The sequence below is a fragment of the Argiope bruennichi genome, chromosome 1 (assembly GCF_947563725.1).
Source record: "Argiope bruennichi chromosome 1, qqArgBrue1.1, whole genome shotgun sequence".
NCBI lineage: Eukaryota > Metazoa > Arthropoda > Arachnida > Araneae > Araneidae > Argiope > Argiope bruennichi.
In genome coordinates, this window is record NC_079151.1 from 37,514,144 (window position 1) to 37,537,881 (window position 23,738).

The window sequence follows — 23,738 nt, forward strand, 5'->3', positions numbered from 1 at the left end:
TAAATTTGCGAAAAAAAGCCAGTTCTGTAGACAGAAGCAAAATGAAAATAAAAAAATTTTATTTGAAGCATTTTTTGAAGCCAGCACGAGACAATACATAGCATTGCTTCAAAATTTAATAAAACTCATTAAATAAAGAAACTTCTTCAATGAACTGCTTAAAAATATTTTTAATTTAAATAAAAGCAAAGAAAGCATTTTTCTTTTCTTTTGTTGACTTTAACAAAAGCAAAATAACATGATGTGGCAATTTGAAGAAATTGTTTTGAATTTCATCATAAAAAAAAATCATTATCATAAATTATGTCCAAAACTAATTTCTTAAAAATTAATAACACAAAAGAAAAAATGCATTTGATCAAACAAAATTTTCATCATTAAAACACTATTTTTTTTAGCCTTTAAAATGTTGTTAAAATAATTTTTATATGATAATATGCTTTGATGCCATGGTGAAAACACGTTAAAATTCTATTTTTATTTTTAAATTATACTTCAAATTAAAATTTTGAAAAATCCGCATTTAGTTAGTTTCTAATATCCCAAAAATAACTTCCCAAATTTTATGATCTTAACTTCAATGATTTATGCTGTGCATTGCTCTGTCAATCAGGACAAACCCTTATATATAAAGCAAGATTTCATTGGGAACAAAATTTCTATAAGAGTTATAAAAAGAAAAGCAATAATCATTAAAGAATGACAGAATCCAGACCTTGAAAATTAAAAGTTTTGAATATAAAATTAAATAAAATTAGTCAATGAACAGCTTGAAAACTGTAATTAAGTTCAAATGAAAGTAAAGAATGAACTTTTTCAATTTTTACCATTTTAACAGAGATAAAATAACATGACAATGAATCAAAAGAGAAATGATATTGTTTTGAAATTCATTATAATAAAAATTGATGTTGTAAATTATGCCCAACTAATTTTTCAAATATTACTAAAATCGACGAGAGAAAAAAATGCATTCATTTAAACAAAATTGGTATAATAGAAAAACCATTTTTTTTTTATCTTTTAAAATGAAGTAAAAATCCTTTTTCTGCAATGATGCTTTCAATTTATGGTGACAAAATTCGGTTTTTATTCTTTTAATTAAAAACTTTTAATTTTTTGAAATATCTGTTATTTGTGGCGGCCTCTAATACCCAAGAATAACTTTCTAAATTTCATGTGCCTAACTTCAATTGTTTATGCTGAGCATTACTTTTTGTATACAAATCAGATCAAATCTTTATGTGCATAAAATCATTTCATTGGGGAAAAAAATTCAATAAGAATTATAAAAAGAAAAAAATCGTAATAAAATTATAATATCTAAACCTTAAAAAATAAGTTTTTTTTTAAACTTTTTTATTTTGTTACAAATTTTAAGTACCAGAACTAGCAATTTTTTTTCCTTGTTAAAAACTAAAATTTGGTAAGATTTGTCTAACAAAAAATAGTTTTCAAATGGATGGGGTCATTTAAAAAGTACACCATGAAGGAAATCATGATCATTGAAAACTTATGGCTCACCCCATAAAATCTCATCATACTAGATTTTCTACGAACAACTAACATTACTATACACTGCAATAAATTATATTCCAGTATAGTACATTAAAATCAATCTTTCAAAAAATTGCTCCAAAATTGCTAGTTCAAAAAATTGCTCCAAAACAACACAAAGAGAATGAAATGATTAAATGTGTAATGTACTGAGGCTTTGCTGCAAGTGTTTTTACAGCAACTTCTATTATGTTCGACATATCTCTTTGGCACACCAAACTCATTCTGCTGTATTTTTGTTTTCCATTAGACAAATTCTTCTTTCCAATTATTCTTCTTTCGCGACACATACAAGGTTAAACATATGCTTACTAGGCATAACTTAAATAAATCTATCAACACCTCAAACATTAAAAAAAAAAAAAAAAAAAAAAAAAAAATTGAGAATTTGCGAAATTGGGAAAAAAAAAAATGGACATTTTTCAAGCAGCAACAAATATGGCACAGTGTATATTTCACACTGCCCTTTCTGGATAATTATCCCCGTATTTTTATAAACAGCAATGCTGATCGTTGAAGAAAGAGGGAGAGGGGAAAAAAAAAGTCATGGTCATTATCTTAATATGCATTAGCACTTCTGGATTTATTTCACCCTGTAATCCTTGTACAAATTCTTCCTTTTTCTGGGTTTTCTTAATTTGCAACACTACTTTGAAATTATCGTATTCAATATGTGGGGAAACAAAAAGAATAAAATTCTGTCTTGGCATTTCAACAAAATTAAGCACTTTTCGTGATGCTATGCACCCTGAGATAGCATGAATGACAGTACATGAAAGTATCTTACACTTGTAATAGTTTTAGAAAGAATTTGCAAATACCGCATTTTGGTTCTGCGAAAAAAGAAAAAAAAAGAATAGCCTGCACAACTTAGAAGTTCTCTTTAATAAGTTAGAAAGACAAATTCAAGTAATAATTGAGTCCCAGTTGAATCTCAGAGAGTCATTTTGTATGAGGTGCAAAGTGTACAATTGTAGATAAATTTACTTTCTCTTACTAAACCAAGAGAACAATGATACTCCCTCCTCCTAGAATTTTTGAATAAATATTTTTTAGAATAGAAATTTTATTCTATGAGCTTCATTAAGTGTTGTTAAATTTTATTTATTTTATATTTGGTCAGCAATATGATAAGAGATTGAACTTGATTTTGTTAAAATTACTAGTGATTTTTCTTCCATAAATCATGTAATGAATGTTTTGAACTGATGAATGGTGCAATAGTAAGAAGTCAACAAAAAATAAAATTTTAATTGCTACCTTAATAATGATGCCAAACAGTTCAGTAAGTGAGCGAGGTAAAATTTATTTCAATATGAAAAATTTATTTATTGATCAATCTTATAACTTAATTAAAAACAATTTCCCTTACAGCATATTTTAATAGTCCTAATAATTTTCATTAAGGATTCATTAGTTTATTTATTCAATCATCTTGCATATTTTTACTGTAACTTAATTTTTTTGCTAATTTTTTTAAAGAATCTGTTTTTACAGTTGTGTTAAAGAATACTTAAGCGAAAATCCAGTCTTCCAAATATTTGAATGTGATGATTTCATTTAGATTGTGTAAACTAAAGATACCATATAATTGTAGAAACTATATTCAAATTATAGATATTTATTCTTTAAATTATAATTTGAAAGTCTAATACTATATAAATAGCACACAAATAATTTAAATAATAAACATTATAAGAAAATAATATGAAATTTAATATAAAAACTAATGCTAATTAAACTAAATATATTATTAAGCATATATAATAAAAAGAAAGTAAATTGATTTTCCAACCATCTTAATAGAATAAACCTCGGATTTGTTATTTTTTTAAAAATGGAATTCCTAATTTTATGTCTTGAATGCACAAATTTCATTAACTAATTCGTTGAAAACAGCATTTATAATTTTTTAAAAAAATTTAGCTCATTATTTAATTTTAATTGAAAATCCTTTTTTAAAAAAAGGTGCATTTTTTTTTTTACAAAAGTTTAGCAATTTCAGTTAACTTATTTTTAAAAAACTATATTATATATATATATATATATACAAACAGCTATTGAAATCATGATTTTGCTTACTTTTTTTTAATTTAAAAAAAATTTATCTGAAAGAGATTTTATACCATAGATATAATTCACCATTAATTCTGGGTGCAAGCCAAGTGTGATAATTCATAAATAGCAATAACTAATTTATAAATGGAAAAGTGAAAATGAAACAATATATATTAAATGTAATTATTTTATCATGAAGTTAATTTAAATGAGAAAGTGAAAATGAAACAATATATATTAAATGCAATTATTTATCATGAAGTTAATTTAAATTAGATAAATTTTTAAAAAAATGTTAAACCAAGCTTTCATTAATATTTTTTTTTTTTTAACTTTACTTAAGAGAAACTTTACTTTTAAACTTTACTTAAGAGAAATTTTACTTTTAAACTTTACTTAAAAGAACTTTATTTAAATTTAAGAATAAATATTTTTCATATAATTGTACTGACCAACTCTAAATATTTGACAGGACAGCATTAAATGATTCTCTTGTAATAGTACTCCACATATTAAGCTAATTGGTCATCAAAATATAGATTAGTTTATTGTTCAAAGGATGATTTTCTTATTGCAAAAAGATCAAAGCCAAGACGTTTACAGCTGACATATTAGAGTTTCAATAAATATTTACTGAAGACTGATGAATAAAGTAAGTATATCCATTATTTATTAGTTTATCCATATTTTGTACCTATTTGCTGAATAATTTATCAGTTACGGAAATATTAAGAAAGTTTCTTGTAATTTAATACTGAGAAATTGAATAATATTTTTAAATTACGTTTTTAAAAAATTCTAACCTTAGAGCGGCATTTGTTGAAGAGGTTATATTTGTGATGATGTAGACGGTTATATAATGATATAACAGAAGAACATTTATCACAAACATCAAATTCAATTTCAGTATCTATAAGCATGTCTACATTTCCTAATGTGAATGCATCATATGGTTGGCCAAAGAAGTGAAGCAGCTTGCAGCCCATATTTATTTTACAAACCTATAATAAAATAAGATAAGATTAGGTAAGTCCACCTATAATAAAATTACTTAATCAAACAAAATATTAGCATCGACAAAAAGTTTCCATGAATTATTAACTAAAAAATATTTTATATTAATAATTCAGGAAATTTATTAACATTAAACAATTTTAACGTTTTTATTATAAAAAATAAGAAATTAATGATATTGTGCAAATTTAACTTGTTACTTAAAATGAAAACAACTTAATAAAAATTATTAAACTTTAATTAAATTTTTATGATTTTATTTTCATCAATTTACTTAAAATAGTAGCATGAAACTGTAGAAAACAAATTGAGGCAAAAATATTGACCATATCTTTTTATTATAAAATAAAAATTAAACAAATTCTCCTTTACAAACCTGGCAATTAGCTTTCTCTTTAAAACTATTTACAATGCTCATGCATGGATAAGTATTCAAACATTTCTTCAGTTTTTCATTCCAGGAATCAATTGTAAGTTTATTCTTTTTACTTTCTGAGACTGCTTCTAAATTTGAAATAGGAACTAAAAAGTATTCATCTGAAATTTTAAAAAAAGATAAAAAAATTTATTAGGCAAATATCTTTTTAGTGCATTTTTTTTCTTTTTTTCTTAAGGATTTAATCCTTAAGAAAAACATTTTGCTCACAAAAGTATACAAATATTTTTTTTTATAATTTGAAAGTTGCACTATGTGATAATAGGGATATTTTTATCGTATTATTTGTTAATAAATGAAAGAATAATAAGCCCTCAAAATAATAAAGTAATATTTAAAATTTAATCTAATTAAATAAATTTGGAACTTTTCAATCATCTATAAGTACATTATTATTTTATTTTTCTCAGATGAATCATTAAACATTTCAAATCTACTCTTATCAAACAAAAGAGGAAATGTATTATAATTTAATGCAGTTTTAAGATGATTATATTTGTATTAAATATAAAAAGTCACATAAAAAATTATGATACAAAAAAGGCAGCATTTCCGCAGGTATTATATTTAAATGAAAAAGAGAGTTTGGAATATGCTAATCTGCTGTAAATTAAAATCTTCATTATGAATGATACATAAAGCTATTCTAAAAAAATTTTTAATTTCAGAAAAAATTCAGTTATCAAAAAAATAAGTAGTGAAAACAATATTGGCAAAATTAAGTACAAATGGCTGAAAATATAAAACTATTTTTTAAAAGGAAATAAAAGTTTTATTAGATATTAGACAACAATGATATTTCCAACTGCTAAATATGATAAAATACTAACATTACTAAGTATTCTAAAAAAGTATTCACCGTTAAATTTTTTTATTTCATCAAAGAAGCTAGAATCTACATCTTGACTAAGAAGACTTTGGATGTAAACAGTAAAATCATCTTTCAAGTGATCAAAATTTTCTTTCTCTTCTTTCTTCTTTGGAGATTCTTTCGGAAGTGCAACACTTGCCTTTATTTTGGAAAGAGATCTAGAGAGAAAACATTTGAATTCACGGAATTTATTTTTCCTAATAATTTTGTTTTAATATCAAGCCATAAAATTTTAAATATAAACATCCAATAAAATCTAAAAATAATATTTTCATTTGAAATAACTTATCAAAATAAACCTTTCTGAATTAACTGGGCAATAAGTAAGTATTTAAGAAATTTGTGATGCGTCTCAAAATTAAAAGTTTTCTGAGAATATCCGTAAATTCTCTACTGTTAATTGAAGCTATTCCTTCCTATCATTTCTATTGGTGCATTTTTAATATATATTTGTTTTGTGAAAATTAGCTAATATTTAAGTTGTATTCTGCAAAATGTTTAAACAGAAATTATTTCTTTAGGTTTTATAATAATAAAGAAATATACACTGAGAATGAAATTAACTTTTAAATGAAAAAAATTAACCAAACATTTTAATATAAAATGTAGCAAAAGTAATAAAATTACTTTTTAAATAAAAAATTTTAAATTAAAAATAGGTAGAAAATAAACTAATGATTGTCTACCTATAATTGTGCAATAGATAAAAGCTATGAAATAACTGTGCAATAGGTAAGTAACCAAGAAATTTGTATCTAAAATGTGTCTCAAAATTAAAGTTTTTTTTTTTTTTTTTTTTTTTTTTAAAGAATATTCCTAAATTATCTACGGTTAATTACAATTATTCTTTCCTATCCTTTTTATTGATGAATTTTCAATATACACTTGATTTGTGGAAATTAGCTAATATTTAAGTTGTATTCTGGAAAGTTTCTAAACAGAAAGTATTCCTTTATGTTTTACAATAATAAAAAAAATATACATGGGGAATGAAATTAACTTTTAAATGAAGAAAAAAATAACTAAAAAATTTCAATATAAATGTAAAAAGAAGTATTAAAATTATTTTCAAGTAAAAAAATATATATATATATTTAAAAGTAGGTAAAAAAAATGAACTAATTATTAATTATATTACATTAAAACCAGACTTCTAGAATATTTTTCTATCTTTCCTTAAGTAGCATTCATGTTGGCTTATAAATTTTAATCTTGGGAAAGTTGTAACATTTAATCTTATTCTGTACAGTGAAATATATTTGCATCATTTCACCATTTTAATTTTGAATAAAAGTTATTTATTAAACCATTTAGTTATTAAACTAATTTTCTTCCTATATTTTTTTAATTTGATCTAAACAAATTTTTAATTAACTCATTTCAAATTTTTTTAAAAACTCAAAGGCTTTTTTCCCCCACATCTCAGCCTTACTTAACTGCATTTGAACATTAAAAAGAAAAGTATATACATGGCGAAGTTATTTGAGAACTTGTTTTCTTATGATGTAATTTAAATATAAATTAATGTTATTGATGACTCTAGCTAAAAATTAATGAAAAAAAATTCCCTCTTATTTTTATAGTAAAAAGATAAAGAACTTTTATCTGAATGTTAGCAAGATTATTAGAAAATGAATTAACTACTGTAATTATTACAAGTAACCTATCTTCATCATAATATCCTACCAAAATAACTAATATTTTTTATATTGAAAAAAAAATTCAATTTGATATATTCATAAAAGCTGACAGCCCCAAAATAATAAATTCTGTTATATTCTAAAAACCTGAGATATTTTTGAATTGGAATTCAATTATTAATATTTTTTTAAATAGTGTGATCCTACAAGCTGCCCAGATTTCATTCAGTCAGAGCATAAACCAAGAGGAATAAATAGGATCATTCAGAAGAATATGAGGTATATAAAGTTTTTGATACTATCTTGTTTCAGATTTTTTCCCTATATGAAAGCCAAAATGATCGGAAAAGAAGTAAAATGTAAAATAAAAACTATTGTAAACTAAATTTTTTAGTGACTATAGAAAGCAAAATTTAAGAAAATAACCATAAAAATTCACTACACAAATTTTCAGTCAAAAGACTCTTTTTTATTTTCGTATTTGTTGTTAAATTAGGGGATTATCAAAAACGTTTTAACTTAAAAACGAAATTGAATAGCAGAAAAAAAATTCTCAAAAAGCAGAGGAAATCTTAGTAAATAGTGTCTCCTTCATTAACATCCAAGGATTTCTAATAATGTGCATGTATTACTGCATGTGTGTTTAACACAAAGGAACACAATAAAAACATTGCCTCTTAAGAATTTTCCCAGCTGCAATTGAATTTTTTTCCTTTTTGTGTTCAATACTTTCCCTTCAAAAAGAAGATTGAATTCTTTTAGGTCAGTTTAAGAATGAATTTTATTAGATGGATGGATTGAAATATTACATGTAAAATTATATATATCAACAACTAAATTGTACATTGAAAAAAAATTGGTTATATATGCATACTATATTTGTGTATGTGAGCCATCCTTACTTGCATTAAATTTAAATTACAAGTTCTTCATTTAAGTTGACAACTAAAATCCAAAAATAAAATAATGCACAATTTATAACTCAATAAAAAAAAAATGTGAAAATGCTAAATAGTGAAATATGCTATTTGATTTTTAACACATTTTTTTAAATGATACAAGAACTAAAACACAGATGGATTAGGTCATAGTTAATTTTGCAGCTAAAAAATATAAATATTAAAATGTTTATAAATTGAGTTTCCCAGCTTTGATATACAAGAGCATTAATTCCATGTTCCAATATAAGTCATAGAAGAGCTACTAGAGATGGACCTCAAACATCTGAATATCAGCCAGCTGATAATACCTGAACAAAGCATCTGGCTCTTCAAGTCTTTGGATCAGGTAAGTTGTGAATTCAGCATCAACAGTTTTAGCATACATTAGCCTTGGACAATATTATATATATATATGGCTAACTGAGTATAAAAAAGACTCAATCTAACACTTTTTTGATCACAACTGCTTAGTTATTGTTTTATATTGCCATGCTTAAAACACAGTAATTAAGAAAACAGTATCTAGAGTCCAAAAGTCATTTCTTTCAAGCAAGCTCATACGTAATATGACTTTCTATAACATCAAAAATTTGAAATTTAGTAGTTATATATTATAAATGATTTTATGATTAGAAACTAACTAAAAGATTAAAAAAAATTTCAGTCAGCAGTGGAAATATATATAATCATAATTAAAATAATCTTAGTTATATTAATTATAAAAGTACAAAAGACAAAAATTCAACTGAAATATAAAAGAACCTATTTAAAAAATGTTTCCCAATTTATCTATTGTTAACACCATAATTAATTGCAAGCATTTTATAATTCATAAATGCAAGTATATTTATAGTAAAACTTTAACATATTTTATTGTCAAATTTTTTATCAGTCATATAAGTATAAGAAAGTTTAAATGTTATAAATTATGTATTTATATATTTTATTGTCAAATTTTTTATCAGTCAAATAAGTATAAGAAAGTTTAAATGTTATAAATTATGTATAGCTACCAAGGGGTATTTTCTTGAAATATATCAAAAAAGAAATAAAACAGCACAATGAATATTTTATTTCTTATTATACTTACAGTGCAGCTACCTCTGACAAATTAGGTCCTAGATACTGAACAGTATCAGGCGATTTTATTCTCACTTCCGCAGTGACATAGTTATTTATAGATATTTCATTTCGAGCAGCAAACTAGAAAAATAAAAATATGCAAAAAAATTATAAAAAGGCCTACCATCCAAGTTACAAACTTGCTTGCAAAAATAGACAATTAAAATTTCATTTCTTTCTTTATAATAGAAACTAATGAATAAAAACATAATGGCAACCAGATGTAATATATATATATATATATATATATATATATATATATATAATGTATCAGAAAAAAGTGAAACAAAATTTTATTCCCTTAAACCTTGCATTTAAACATATACTTCCAATTACAAAGATTCATTAAATAAGCAAGCAGAACTGTATTAAAACACTTTCATTTTTGTGAAAATTGATTTAAAAAAAGTATATTTTTATACAGCACATATAATGCAGAAGTGTCCAAAATCTCTTTCATTCATCTATATACAGATATAGTTTTAAGTTTCTATCTAGCAAAAAATTGCAAGATCTTTATTTTTGCATTTAGAGATCATTATCACAAGTTTAGATAATGGCATTTAATTAAGTTTATTTAATACAGAAACATGCAAATATTTTTCTAAAAATGTATTATTTAATCGCTGACCTGAAAGAAACCTGCTAAGCATAAATGCTATTGTTCACTTCGATAAGTTGGCAATTGTAACTTTAACTTCATGGAGAAGGAAAGAGAAGTTTGAGAAATTAAACACTTACGATACTTCAGAAAAATAGATTGCCAAAAAAAAAAAAAAAAAAAAAAAAATCTTTTCTCTCAACTGTGTTTATGATACTAAGGTTTCCTAATGATATATATATTTCAGTAATGCAGAACATTTTGAAATACTGATCATTTATGCTGTTTATAATTATAAAATTTACCTAGCTGTAAAATAACAAATACTATTTTACGAATTCCCAATATCTTTCAAGGAAATGTATTTACTGAATGATTTAGTAATTGCAAAAAAAGATTTCGCTTTCTTAGGAAGAATTAGATGTTATACAGTAATATAGTACTAAACATTTAGGTTTATTTTTCAAATTACACTCATGAATAATCAATTCAGAACTCGTCATTTTAAAAATGACAGTGCAGATAATAGTTTAACATTATAATTAGCTTCACAGAGCATTCCAGAACATCAATAATCATATCATGACTGACATCTAGTTTTGTAAATGGCCCTGTTTCAAGAATTAAATCCTCTTTCACTTACAATATTATATGAATATAAAAACATTGATTTAATTGAGATGAAAATATCAACTGTCAATTCAACCACTTGCAGAAGTATAAGAATCCATTTTTCATAAAAGAAGTTCATCATCAGTGGCAATTTTCTGTAACAGTTTTATGCAACATTTTCAGAAATTCAATGGTTAGTTACGTTTTGCACAGTAGTATACTATATGATGACTGGTACATCCAGTTAGTTTTGAATGGCATAAAATATGAATTCATGCATGAATTGCCTCATGTGATTGCAATCAATCAGTGCTTTTCCTTCATCACATGTCAGCTGTAAAATGATAGTTTAATGCAGAATTCCTAGATGATTGGCTTTCAAGGACTTTTTGAATTTCCTTCTAGATCACTTGACTTGACACCTCATGACCTTTATTCCATCACCTTTCTTCTGTCTATAATACAGAACCTTTCTTTGGTATTATAGATAGAAGAAAGAACCTTTCTTTTGGTTATAGCAGATTTTCATCAGCTGATTCAAGAAACATATCTTGATGTCACAAGTGATATATATAAGCATTATTAGAAGAAGGTAATTTTGTATAAGTGTTGAAGGTGCTTATGTTGAACAAGTTTTATAAATACTTTAATCGATGTTTTATTTGATACATATTTTTTTCAATTTAAGAAGAGCTAATAAAGGCATAACTATTCTCTGATTTTTGTTCCTTTTAATAATTTATCGCAATATATACATACTATTAAAAATAAATATATACAATTCAAGATTCATTCAAACACAAGTTTGAGGCCTGAAAGAGTGGTCTAAGTCAACAAATTTGTCTTTTTAACACTTCAGCAAATTTTGTACATTAAACTATATACTTATAGATAATTCTAATAAAAATATTTTTCAGTGTTGCTTTTTTTTACTATAGAGCAATATAAAAATTTAATTTTTTAACTTTTTATTATCAATCACTACAAAAGTCAGTATTTTCATAGAATTCTCTCTTATATAACAAAATCTTACAATTGGAAGCATATGTTTAATTGTGATTTTTTAAGAAAAGAAATAAAGTATTTGCTGAACTTTTTTAATATATCTTGTATATTTTTAGTTTAAGAAATATTAAAGAAATTGGATTATTAAATTGACCATATCACTTACAGTGAAAGAACTATGGTACAAAAGGACTCCATTTTGTTCTGATATTTCAAAACGCTGTAGCATACTGGACTTTTTATCAACTTTCCATATATAAGGTGTAGGAAGGTTTATATCTGCTTTGGCAACTAAAAATCGATCCTAAAAATATGAATTCAAAATTAATTTCAAACATAAGATAACTATATTTATTTTGCCATTTGAAATGAGTGGGCTTAATCATCCTCAACTATATACATATATTCAAAATGGAAGAATACATTTTATTTCTGAAAAATGCTACATCATATTTCTGTCATAAAATACAAAATATAAATATGATAAACATGATATACAGATTTGAAATTTTTTTTTATTTATTCATAGATCTCATAATCTCGCTGAATTTAATCTCATAGGCATAGTGAATATGGTCAATGAGATGAGTTATGAAATTGGTTGTGTTTTGAAATATAATTGTTTTGCAAAAAATATATATATATATATATATATATATAATGCTTGATTTTTTAAACTTAATTATAAATATTCATCATGCAAGGATTAGATCTGGCTAAATCATGTATTGCAAATAACACACTGGCTTCTATTTGTATTATTGTGCTCATTTAATAATGGAAAAAGTTAGATTACTTAGACTTTGAAAGATCATTGATGATTTCAAAAACATTAACAATCAAGTGAAATAGTTTGTTTAATTAAAACTCAGAAGAATAATTGCCATTACCCTGCCTCATAATTCACTAAAATGTAGTTAACATTCCCAAAAAGAAACATTTAAAATTATAACACCATTTCTACTTTTAAAAATATAGCCCTGAACAAGCATCTCGAGTAAATGCATACTTTACGATCAAAAATTTATTTTCTATTCTAACACATAAAATTCAGATTGTTCACTAACAATTAAAATATTAATAATCTTCTAATGTCCAGTTATTAACAGTTAATTCAGAATAGAGTAATTCATTAACTAATTCATTAAAAAGACATTCTGAATTCAATATTAAGCTCAAGTGGGCTTACTAACTTACAGGTGGTGCTGTGAATGGTTGAAAAAAATTATAATAATAAATAAATGAAGATCATCAATGAGCTCAGAAACATACATAATTAAAAGCAAAGGTTCAAAATAAGAAGCAAAATAAAGAAAATAATAAGCATGAAATACAAAAATAAATAAATAAAATAAAATAAAATAAAATTACAATCTGCATAAAATTGAACAGACAAACGGAAATAAATATTTACAACACACATATACGAGAATATACATACATGCACCAACATATAAATTTATAAGCATTAATGCTGGAATACACAACACATAATAAAAACAGAAACATTTACAGAGAACTTAAGTTAGAAAAAGGTTGATATAAAATGTATGCTACAATCAGATAAGGTTTTCTTTGAAATGTAATCATCAATTTCAAAAGTACTTAAAAAAAACAATATTATTAACTAAAAAATTTAAAACAAACAAACATACTCATCCCCCTAAAAGAGCTGCTGTTAAAAATTTTGAAGCTCCCTAAAATCACGAGGTAGCCTTGAAAGAAGAGATAGAACTACTTGCTACATTTATTTCCATACAAAATAGATTTTTTCTCATTCTTTTACACAAAGTAAAATACAGAATGAGCATTGCGGAGCCTAGTTCATTTAAATAATATTTATTAATAGAAATAATGGAAAAATTTGCTTTGACAAAAGGTTTACATCTCTATTGCTGGTTTATAACACTATTGCTCTTTGGACAAATGGTTTATATCTTTAAAAAAAAAAATTATTTAGAAAAGTTTCTTACTGCTCTTGTCAAAGATAAAACAGAGAAGAAAAAAATTACAAGTTGTTCTTTTAAAGAATTAATCTGACTATCTTGCAAGATTTCGAATGATTTCTTGAAAACATAACCGACTGCTAATTTTTTCAGCAGATTATAATGCAAAACTAATTTGCTTCTTAGATTTTAATTGACCAAAACGAATTTTTGCATATTTTTATTAACTACTATTCAAGCATCAATAAAATATTCCTTTCATGAAATCGATCAAATTTATGATCATTATATTAAAATTTCCATATTATTTGAAGTAATGTATTCCAACTTATTTTAAGGCTAAATATTATACAAAATTATTAAGAATCATATTACAACCCATTAACTATGAAATTATTACATAATTATTGATGTGGATTTCTAATTTGAAATATGCTTTGTTAGGTTTATAAATGTATATAAATGAATCCAAAGGGTTTTACAAAGCAATAATAAATAAAAAGTGTTGAAAAGATAAAAAATTTTATGGCTGTATATAAATTTAAATAGTACCCTTCAAAACATTAACATTTTTAAACTGGCAATTAAATATACACATCATTTCAACTCTCTGTTTAAAATTAAATAAAGCTACATATCTCTTTTACAATTTCATCCATATATAAAAATCATTTCTTGTTGTATATATAAAACACAACATAAAATGTACTTTTATCAATGGAACATGCTCTAAATAGCATTTCAGAAGGGAAATGATGTAATTGAAATATACCAAATCAAAGGAGAAAAAGATTGAAATTTAATTTATTAACAATTTATATTATTGAAAATCCCCTAACTTCTTATTGTAATTTAAAAATTGGAAAAAAAAAATTTTTTTTTGAGACAAAAACAATTTTATGAAGGGAAAACTTTTATGGGAATGCTTTTAAACATTTAAATGATTACTAAGTATTGGGATTTACACCTGTACTATTTTAAAATAAATTATACATAATACATGCATTTTCAGTAATATTGTAACTTTTGCAGAAAAAAAAATCTAGGTTAAAAAATCCTTTAAAAACAAATTTACATACAAATGACTGTCTGAATTAGACAAGCAAGAACGGATCAAAAGGAAAGTGTTAAAAAAGCCTAAATATCTCAAAAATTCATTTAAAAAAAATGGGTTGGCAACAAAACCATTTCAGAAAATTAAATTGCAAACATACATTCAAAAGACTTTAATCTGAATTAATAAAATAGAATAAGAACTTAAAACTATTCCAGGATGAAATGGCCAAAATAAAATGGAAAAACGCATAAAAATTATACAAGTATATATATGTATATATAGCAACTTTTTAAGCCATGTTATTGAATCTCTGCATAATAAATAAGTTATAAACACATGATTACAATAAAAAAATGAAAATACTTTAGCCAAACAATGAATTAATGCCCAAGAAATAGATCAATTTAGAGTAGGAAGAAATTTGAATATATTAACATGTAGAGTAGGTAAAAGATTCATCAAAACCAATTTATGATAATTCTTTCCCCATAGATGTGAACTTTTCTTTTATTACAAATTTTAAATAGCCAAAATTCTTTAGAAGAAAAAAAAATATATATTTTGCGATTTTTAATAACATAAAATTCTCTGCTAAATATGAGCTCCATGATTAATTAAAAAAAAAAAAAAGACTCAATCCAAATAAGAATGTCATAAAAACATGAAATTATTATAAAGCATCAGTAAAATTTCTTCATGATTCAAATAAAATCACTGTAAAATTAACGGAGTCACAATTTGCATTAAAATTATTTTTTATGTATGCCCATCATTTTTTATGAATAAAAATATTATTATCATTACCAAACTGTGTCTTTCTTGTCTCAAAACATACAACTATTAATCTCAGAAAATAGTAACAATGCTGTTCAAATTTTAATCAATTAAATAATAAATTTATTTTTAAATCTAATAAAAATGTTTTGAAAACATTGTTAAGAGTTTATGTCGTTTTAGCATCACTGTATAAATTTTGAAACCAATGCCACACAATTCCTTTATAGAGCAAGCATTTATTAGTAAGCAAAGAATCATTTTAATTAGTTATTATTAAAGGAAAATTATTTTATTGAAATCAAAGTCCTGAAAGATTTATAATGTTCAGCTTTAAATGAAATTTAAGCAACTCTGAAAAGTCTAATTTCTACTGTGAGCAAAAATTTTAAACATTCACTGTTTTTCAATACAGTTTCAAAAATTATGAATATATAATGCAGAATTTTAAATGATTGTTTGTGAAATTGTAAACACAAATAAGTGTAAAAATAACCCATAATAAACTAACTGATAATCTATATATTAAATTTTCTAGTTTTAATATTATTGCTGGATATGGAGAGCGATTACTAAAAGATAAGAAAATTTTAAACTGGAAGTTCTTGAAATAAAAATCGTATTTTAAATAAGAATAACAGAAGTTTTAAAGTAAATAAATATAGTTCTTAAAATCATAAAAGTGTAATTATCATAATTATATTTAAAAAAATGGTAACAGATCATAATTGTTGATGTGTATGTACTGTTATTTACATAAACAGCAGGGGGAGAAATCATTGCCAAAAAATTTAACTTTAACAGTTTAAGGAAAATGGATTTAAAGATATATTTTTTTAATTAGTTCAATTTATCATATAGCGCTTGAAGTTTGAAACCCCAAATTTGTTAATGAAAGAAAGAGTTGAAACGTTTTTTTTTAATCAATCCTTTTTTTTTTTTTAATCAATATCTCAAGAATACATGGAAGAGTCATTTATAAATTTCCTTTTGGATCAGAATTTAATAACAAACAAAATGCATTAACTCTTCATATAATTAAATGCGGAACACTAGACTAATAAAATGACAATTGGGACAACAGAAAACATTTATTTCATGAAAGATTTCAGCATATATATAAAAAAGACATTTAAAAATTTTTAAAACATACATTCAAGGTTGTGTTGAAAGGAATGAATGGATGGATGGAATACACATCCATAATATATATCTACACCTAACAAATAATTATGATCAAAATATTAAATACACAATTCATCAGCACAAAGAAAGAGTCGTGCATGTGTTTAATAAAAAATTGATTTAATAATGTTAACTACTGTGCAAAATGTTTTTTTTTTCTTTTTTGTAAAATTAACAGAATAAGATATAGCATTATAAATTAATCTAATCAAAGCACTATAAAATATTTCAACTAGTGCCTTATTAGAAAATTGATGCCTCTTGACACAGATAAAATTTAATAATATGCCAATGAAACCTAAATAGTTTTGCGCATGGAAAAACTACTTTTAAAGTTAAAATCAATACAGTGTTTTTAATATTATAACCATAGCCATTAAACTCGGGAACTTTGTACTTAAGAAGTCAATGATACAAATCACTTTTGCCTACTATTTTCTGAATTTTGGCAACATACCAGATAGAAAATTAAAACTACAGTAGTTTTGAAATATTTGGTGTAAATGTACATCACAAATGTGAAATAAAAATAGATAAAGGAAAATGCATCATATAAAATAAATTACAGGTCACTGTAAAGGTATATTAATTTAATTTCATAAATATTATATTTCTTTGAATACAGCTCTGTTATTCTTAATGCTCTTTTAAAAGTCAAGTAAACGGAAATCTGAAATACTTAAGGCTAAAAAAAATAATAAATGTTAAAAATTCTTTTAACATTTCCTGCCTCATATCAAAACTTTTTCTTAGCTACTGCCTAAGTACTCTTTTGTAAGGTTACATAAAACAATGATCAATAAAAAAATCTGTTTGTTCATTCATTGATCTGAAACTCTTCAAAAGTATTATCATATGATACTTAAAATATTAATCCTTTAAAATACACTTAAATTAAATAAACATTTTGATGAGTAAAAGCTACAAGAATTTTGGACCTGTAAATATATTAAAACAATGCATTTCTTCCTTTTCTCAAACACAGCGATTTGCTACACATGCAACCGTTTTCCTCGGCTGACAATACAATAATTAAGCAATATTAATATGTCTTTGCGATAAAATTTTTAATTCACAGTAACTTATATACTTTTAAAATATCAATATCAACATTCATTAACATCTAAGTGATTATATTTCTACAATTGCATTAAAATATTTTTCAACAATCACAATTTATATGTATAGCACCACAAAAAAATACAGACAATGCAGTATAAATCTAAAACAGTTTTCTCATGGCCATCACTTAATAAGAATTCTTCACTGTTTAACTTTTTATTGTTAACTTTTTAAACAAAAATCAAAAATGAACTTTTGGGAAATCAACCTTTCATATGATAGACAATATAATACAATGGAACCAAGAGGGGGAAATAGTCATTTGCAATTGTTAAAAAATATATGATCTTATTTTCTTTTTAAAATTATTTCATATAGCTTCAGCCTCTATCCAAAATCCAGAGATCAATGTTTTACAATGACAAGTAATCATTCTGTTTCCTTCTAACTGTATGAATTCACCATTCCAAAAGGATAAGTAGGAAATAAATAATATGGATTTTAATATAACTGGCTTTGATTTCATGCCTTCCTTTTTACCCAGACAGAGTAAATAAAGCAAGTTAATAGCCAGATTCAGCACTACTAACTTTACTAAAACAGCCAAAAATTAAATAAATTTAAATTTTTAAAGAACTAGGAAGCTATACCAAATCAATTACATATAAATTTATAAACAAATGCACAAAAGAGGTCATAAAACATTGTATAATAAATTCATACAGTTTCTTTGAAGAAATAAGAATATTTATATATAAAATAAGCTTAAAAGAATATCTTTATCAAAATTTTATAAATTAGTTAATTAATTTTTGAAGACTTAATAAGCATACTAAATAATAAAAAATAGCCTCTCTAAATAGCTAAAGTTCCATATCAGAATAACCTAATACAATATGCTTCTATTTTCTAAGAGTAGATTTTAAAAAAAACTATACCCATCTTAAAAAGCAGATGTTAAAAATAAGTAAGTATAAAGGCACAGCATAGTTTACATATCCTTTACAAAATGTTCCTCATAGAAAAAAAAAATCTTCAAAGAAGAAACAAATGTATAACAATTAATATATAAATATGGAGAATTTTTTTAAATAATACAAATGTAAATAAAAAATGGGCAGAAAAATTATTTTATACACACCATATAATATAAATTTTAAAATAAACTAGTTTTAAATATAAAATATCAAATTTTATGTTTACCAAAAGAAAAAAAAATTAAAGTTTGACCTCTACAAATAAAAATATCAAAATATCCCCCCTCTCACAATTACTTTAAAAGTTACCTGAAAAAAAGTATATAAAATTACAATAATGTGTATTTTAGGCCAAATATTGTTAGTGTGCACTTGTAAATAGAGAAAACATAGAAAACTCGAGCTAACAAAATTTTTAACCAAAAATTAAAACCTGCAAATCCTTAAGAAATGTGTTTCTTCTGGCAATTTAAATAGAAAGTAACAGCACATACAAAATTCCATTTCGAAATTCACATTCCATTTTTGTACTATAGATCAGTTTAATGACATTAGTAAATAAAAACAGTCTGTATGACGTTCTCATGAGTGATGGCTGCTTACTACAATGATAGCTGATATTTATACTAAGGTAAATGTTCCGAAATTATTTTATAGTTAGGAACTCATCCTAACAAACAGATGTATATTCAGTGAATATAAATCACAAAAACAACAATTAAAATTCTTCAATCATTAGAATTTTCTTAGGATAATAACTTCAATGACATCAAGCTTGAGATATATCCACAGAAATAAGGTTACTATATGCTTTTTTAATGTTTTTTCCCCCTTATTCTTCATTAAGTAGCAAATACTTAAATTAGCAAAGGAGAGGGGGAAAAAAACCCAGGAATATTCTTAACCAGTTAACTGTTTTTGACGAGTATACTCATCATGAAAAAAATGCAACATTTTGAATTATGGCGAGTTTACTCATCAGGAGTAATAAGTAGTAACGTTGCTAAATTTTTTGTGACTCGCTTGCTTATGCACAAGATTGAAACAATTAACTGGTTAAATCCACTCTTATAATAATACAATAATCTTATGTATACGAATATATCACTATAAATAAAATTACAATAATTATTTTTTAAAAAAAATATACCAGCTTCTTCTACATACGTAAAGTTACAATAATAGTTATTTTCCATAAGACTCAAGAGCTTCATTTCCTTTTACATCAAAACTTTTCTTCATTCTTGATCAAGAGATTATCATACACAGTTAAAAATATCAAAACTACAGTTCTTACCTTATTTTTTTTTATTTCTGTGTTTTCTGATATTTATTCACATATTTAAAGGTAAGAAAGTTGTACAAATAATGTAAGTAGTGAAGCTCATATTGAACTTACGTTTTCATCTTTTTTCATTTTAGCAGAGTTCGGAGTCTTTTTAACATCAGGAAGAGCCTCTGTTTTACCAGCACATTTTTTCTTAGTATTTGAGTTAGGGGATCTGCCCCTTTTTCGCTTGGTAGCATTATTTTTACAAGCAGATTTTCTGCCTCTGTTTTTGGAATGCCTCTTTCGGCTTGGAAGTTGGCCAGTAAAAGATTTTGCAGGGTCCACAGCCTAATTAAAACAGTTAAATACAGAATTCTTATATGTTTTTAAAGAGGAACAAAAATTCTTTTTAAATAAATGAATGAATAATAAAACTATGTTCACATTCAAAAATGTTCATGTCTTTATAATATAAATTACTTATTACTTCAAAACAGAGCAAATAATCTTTTTCCTAATTTCCATTTAATGAGAATTTTCTTGAGGAAACAAAATGGTACAAGTTTATGGCCCAATAAATTTATCTTTAGCAATGTTTTTTTTAAAAATATCATTAATAAAAATTACAATTCAACAATAAAAAAAATCAAAATAAGATTAATAAATATTCACCGTTAAATAGGTTAATTTTTAAAAAAAATTATTACTAGGGTTCATTATTCTATTTAAAAAATATAAACAGATAAAGTTTCTTCCACCCACATGTTTAACAATCCCATGTGTCATGTATGTCATTTTATTATAGCCTCATTACCCGACAACACTGCTTAATTTATAGCATACAATGTTTCAATGGAGCATAAACGGATTTTTGAAAATCATAAACATAGATGAAAAAATGTTATAAAAATAGATTTAAATTACAAAATATTAATAAATAAAAAAATATTAATTAAATGAAATGTTTTTATTATATAAATATGTATATATATAAATTTAATATTATTAAATAGACACAGAAAACTAGCAGCTACAACTGGTATACATAGATCCCTATCATATGAATATTTTCATTTCGAAATCCAATAAAATATTCATCTCGGATATTTTGATTACTATTTTTTAATTTTTGTTTCAATGTCATTAGAACAATGCAAGACCAATTTCATATAAATATAATGTATGTTAAAGTAACAAATATCATATTTAAAAAAACATCAATCATTTCACATCGGTATTAAAAAATTTGAGTATAACTTTTTCTCGTTACATTATTGAAAAATCCCCCTCCCCAAATTAATAGCAATATAATTTGGTTATTTAATATTATTGTAACAAAAAAATCGTTTTAATAAAATAAAATTCTTTATTACAATACAGAAGCAATAGCCAAATTCAAATGAAGATGTTTTCAAATAATTAAAAAGGAATAATTCCTTGATACCATTTTAACACTGAATGTAACAAATTATTAAAATTTTGATTTCGATATCTTAATGGATAATACAACAGAAAATACATACTTTTTTTATTCAAGACACAAAAATCTTAACTTGTACCAAAGGATTAAATTACTCCATCCAGTAATAAATGTTTAATAAAAGAAAGTTAACTTTTTTTTATGACTTTATAACAGTTTATTTAAAAAACTATGATGTGAAAAAGCTAACAAAATTTCATGTAATACTATCTTTGATTTCTTAAAGCTAATTATTACTTTCAAATTATATAACATCGTAAAATTATTTTACTGTAAATTTCAATTATGTGTTTTTTAAAAATCTACTCAATCTTTCACTGCAGGAAAAGTTGCCTAGCAGGAAAACAACATCTACAGAACTTTGGAAGCAATTCTATAAAATGAGTTTATTTAGAGAACTTATGAGCTACAACAATTAATTAAACTAATATAAAGAGCATGTATAAAATATCTAAGAAAAGAAAGAAGAGAAATAGCCATAAATTTAACTGATAAATGAAAAACTGAGAGTAACAAAATTCAAAATGTTCGCAATTACAAATGACAGTTTCTGTATCTTTCCAATTTTTGCAAGCAATGAAATACAGAATATTGCAGAATTTCTAAAATTAATTTAAAGGTATTTTTATAACACCTATTAACAAGTCATATAACAAATAATATATTTCTCAGTATTGTACTAGTAAATAAAAGTTATAAAAATTAAAATTAAAGTGAGAATCTCAGATAGAAGGTGATTGAGGATTAACAAATAAATGAAACTTTTCCCAACCAGCACAGCTCTTCACAGAGACATTTATAAAAACTTTTTAAGATTAAGTGCAAAAATTTAGCAAATGCCAAAAAAAAAAAAAAATTTAAAGGTGAAGAAAACCTTCTATGACTGAGTAGATATATATATTATATGCACATCTCTTTTGCATTAAAATAAATTATTAGTATCAAATAAATAAAATATTTAATTATTTAACAGACTTTAAAAAGTGTTAATTTCAGCATACTTTTCCTACCTTGGTTGAAGGAGTCCATGCAGGATCTGAATCGGTGTCGTCGATATCAAAATTTTCTAAATCGGAACCGTAATCAGGTGGTTCATCTTTAACTGTAGACCCTACAAGAGAAAAGACTATTGCAATCTAACTTTGATTTATATCTCTAATGTTACTCTTAATTAACCTTTATCACTTTACTGGCATCATTCTGATAAACTTGAGATTACATGTATATTTTAGCTTTTTGAAATAAAAATAATGATTTTTTTTTTTTTTCATACAATATAGACTGAACTTAACTGAGCCTGCAATTATTAATTTTGCTTGCTAATCAAAGTAAATAGATTATATTTTAAGGAATTTAACTAACTAGCAATCTGTGAAGCATTACAAGCATCTAATTAATTTTTGGATGAAAAAGGAGCATTAAAAATTAATGTGCAAATGAGAAATAATTGTTATTATGATTTTGTAATTAAGCTCAAGAATGTCATTCTCATTTAACAAAATATTGTTTAAATGCCAGTTTTCATAATTTAAGCACAAATAAATTGAGAATATATTCATTTTATAAATTATTTTATATTAACAGCTAAAATAGCTTGAAAGTTATAATGTTGCCCTCCCCCTCCCATTCTCTAAGAAATATGCCATTTGATGATATATTATTATTATACAGAATAAGTAACTGAGTTTTAAAAAATCTTCATGAACTTAGTTGTTTCAGTTAATAAGTTCAGTTAAGCAAATAAATAATTTTATCAAAAATTATAATTAACTCAACTACATAGATAATATAAATTATATAAAATACAAAATATATAAATTATTTTAAAAAATCCAGCAATAGCTTGTGAAACTTTACCACAGAATAATATCCCATTCATTAATATTTTCTACTTTATTAGAGTTGCCAAACATTTCTGAATATTGCATTATTAAATGAATTAGTTTCATTAATATATTAAAAATTACAGAGTTTATTAGATGAATAAATTAAATTAATAATTTAAAATCTGGATACTTATCTTAATTGTAAATAATAAGATTCTTTACAGTTATTTTTCAGAGTTAACACTAAGATTCTTTACAGTTAAGATGAATTTAATAATATAACATATATTTGAATTTTTCTCTT

The 23,738-nt window shown here is 24.1% G+C and overlaps 1 protein-coding gene across 1 annotated transcript in view; it reads right to left on the reverse strand.

The window, feature by feature from the left end:
• Nucleotides 1-23,738, reverse strand: part of LOC129989041 (uncharacterized) — a 31,206-nt gene that overhangs the window by 2,691 nt on the left and 4,777 nt on the right. The window contains exons 3-9 of the mRNA XM_056097391.1: nt 22,619-22,719; nt 20,258-20,476; nt 12,024-12,161; nt 9,608-9,720; nt 5,925-6,094; nt 5,006-5,166; nt 4,419-4,616 (exon numbers count right to left, since the gene is read on the reverse strand). Coding sequence (XP_055953366.1) covers nt 4,419-4,616; nt 5,006-5,166; nt 5,925-6,094; nt 9,608-9,720; nt 12,024-12,161; nt 20,258-20,476; nt 22,619-22,719 — 1,100 coding nt within the window. The remainder of the gene's footprint in view (nt 1-4,418; nt 4,617-5,005; nt 5,167-5,924; nt 6,095-9,607; nt 9,721-12,023; nt 12,162-20,257; nt 20,477-22,618; nt 22,720-23,738) is intronic.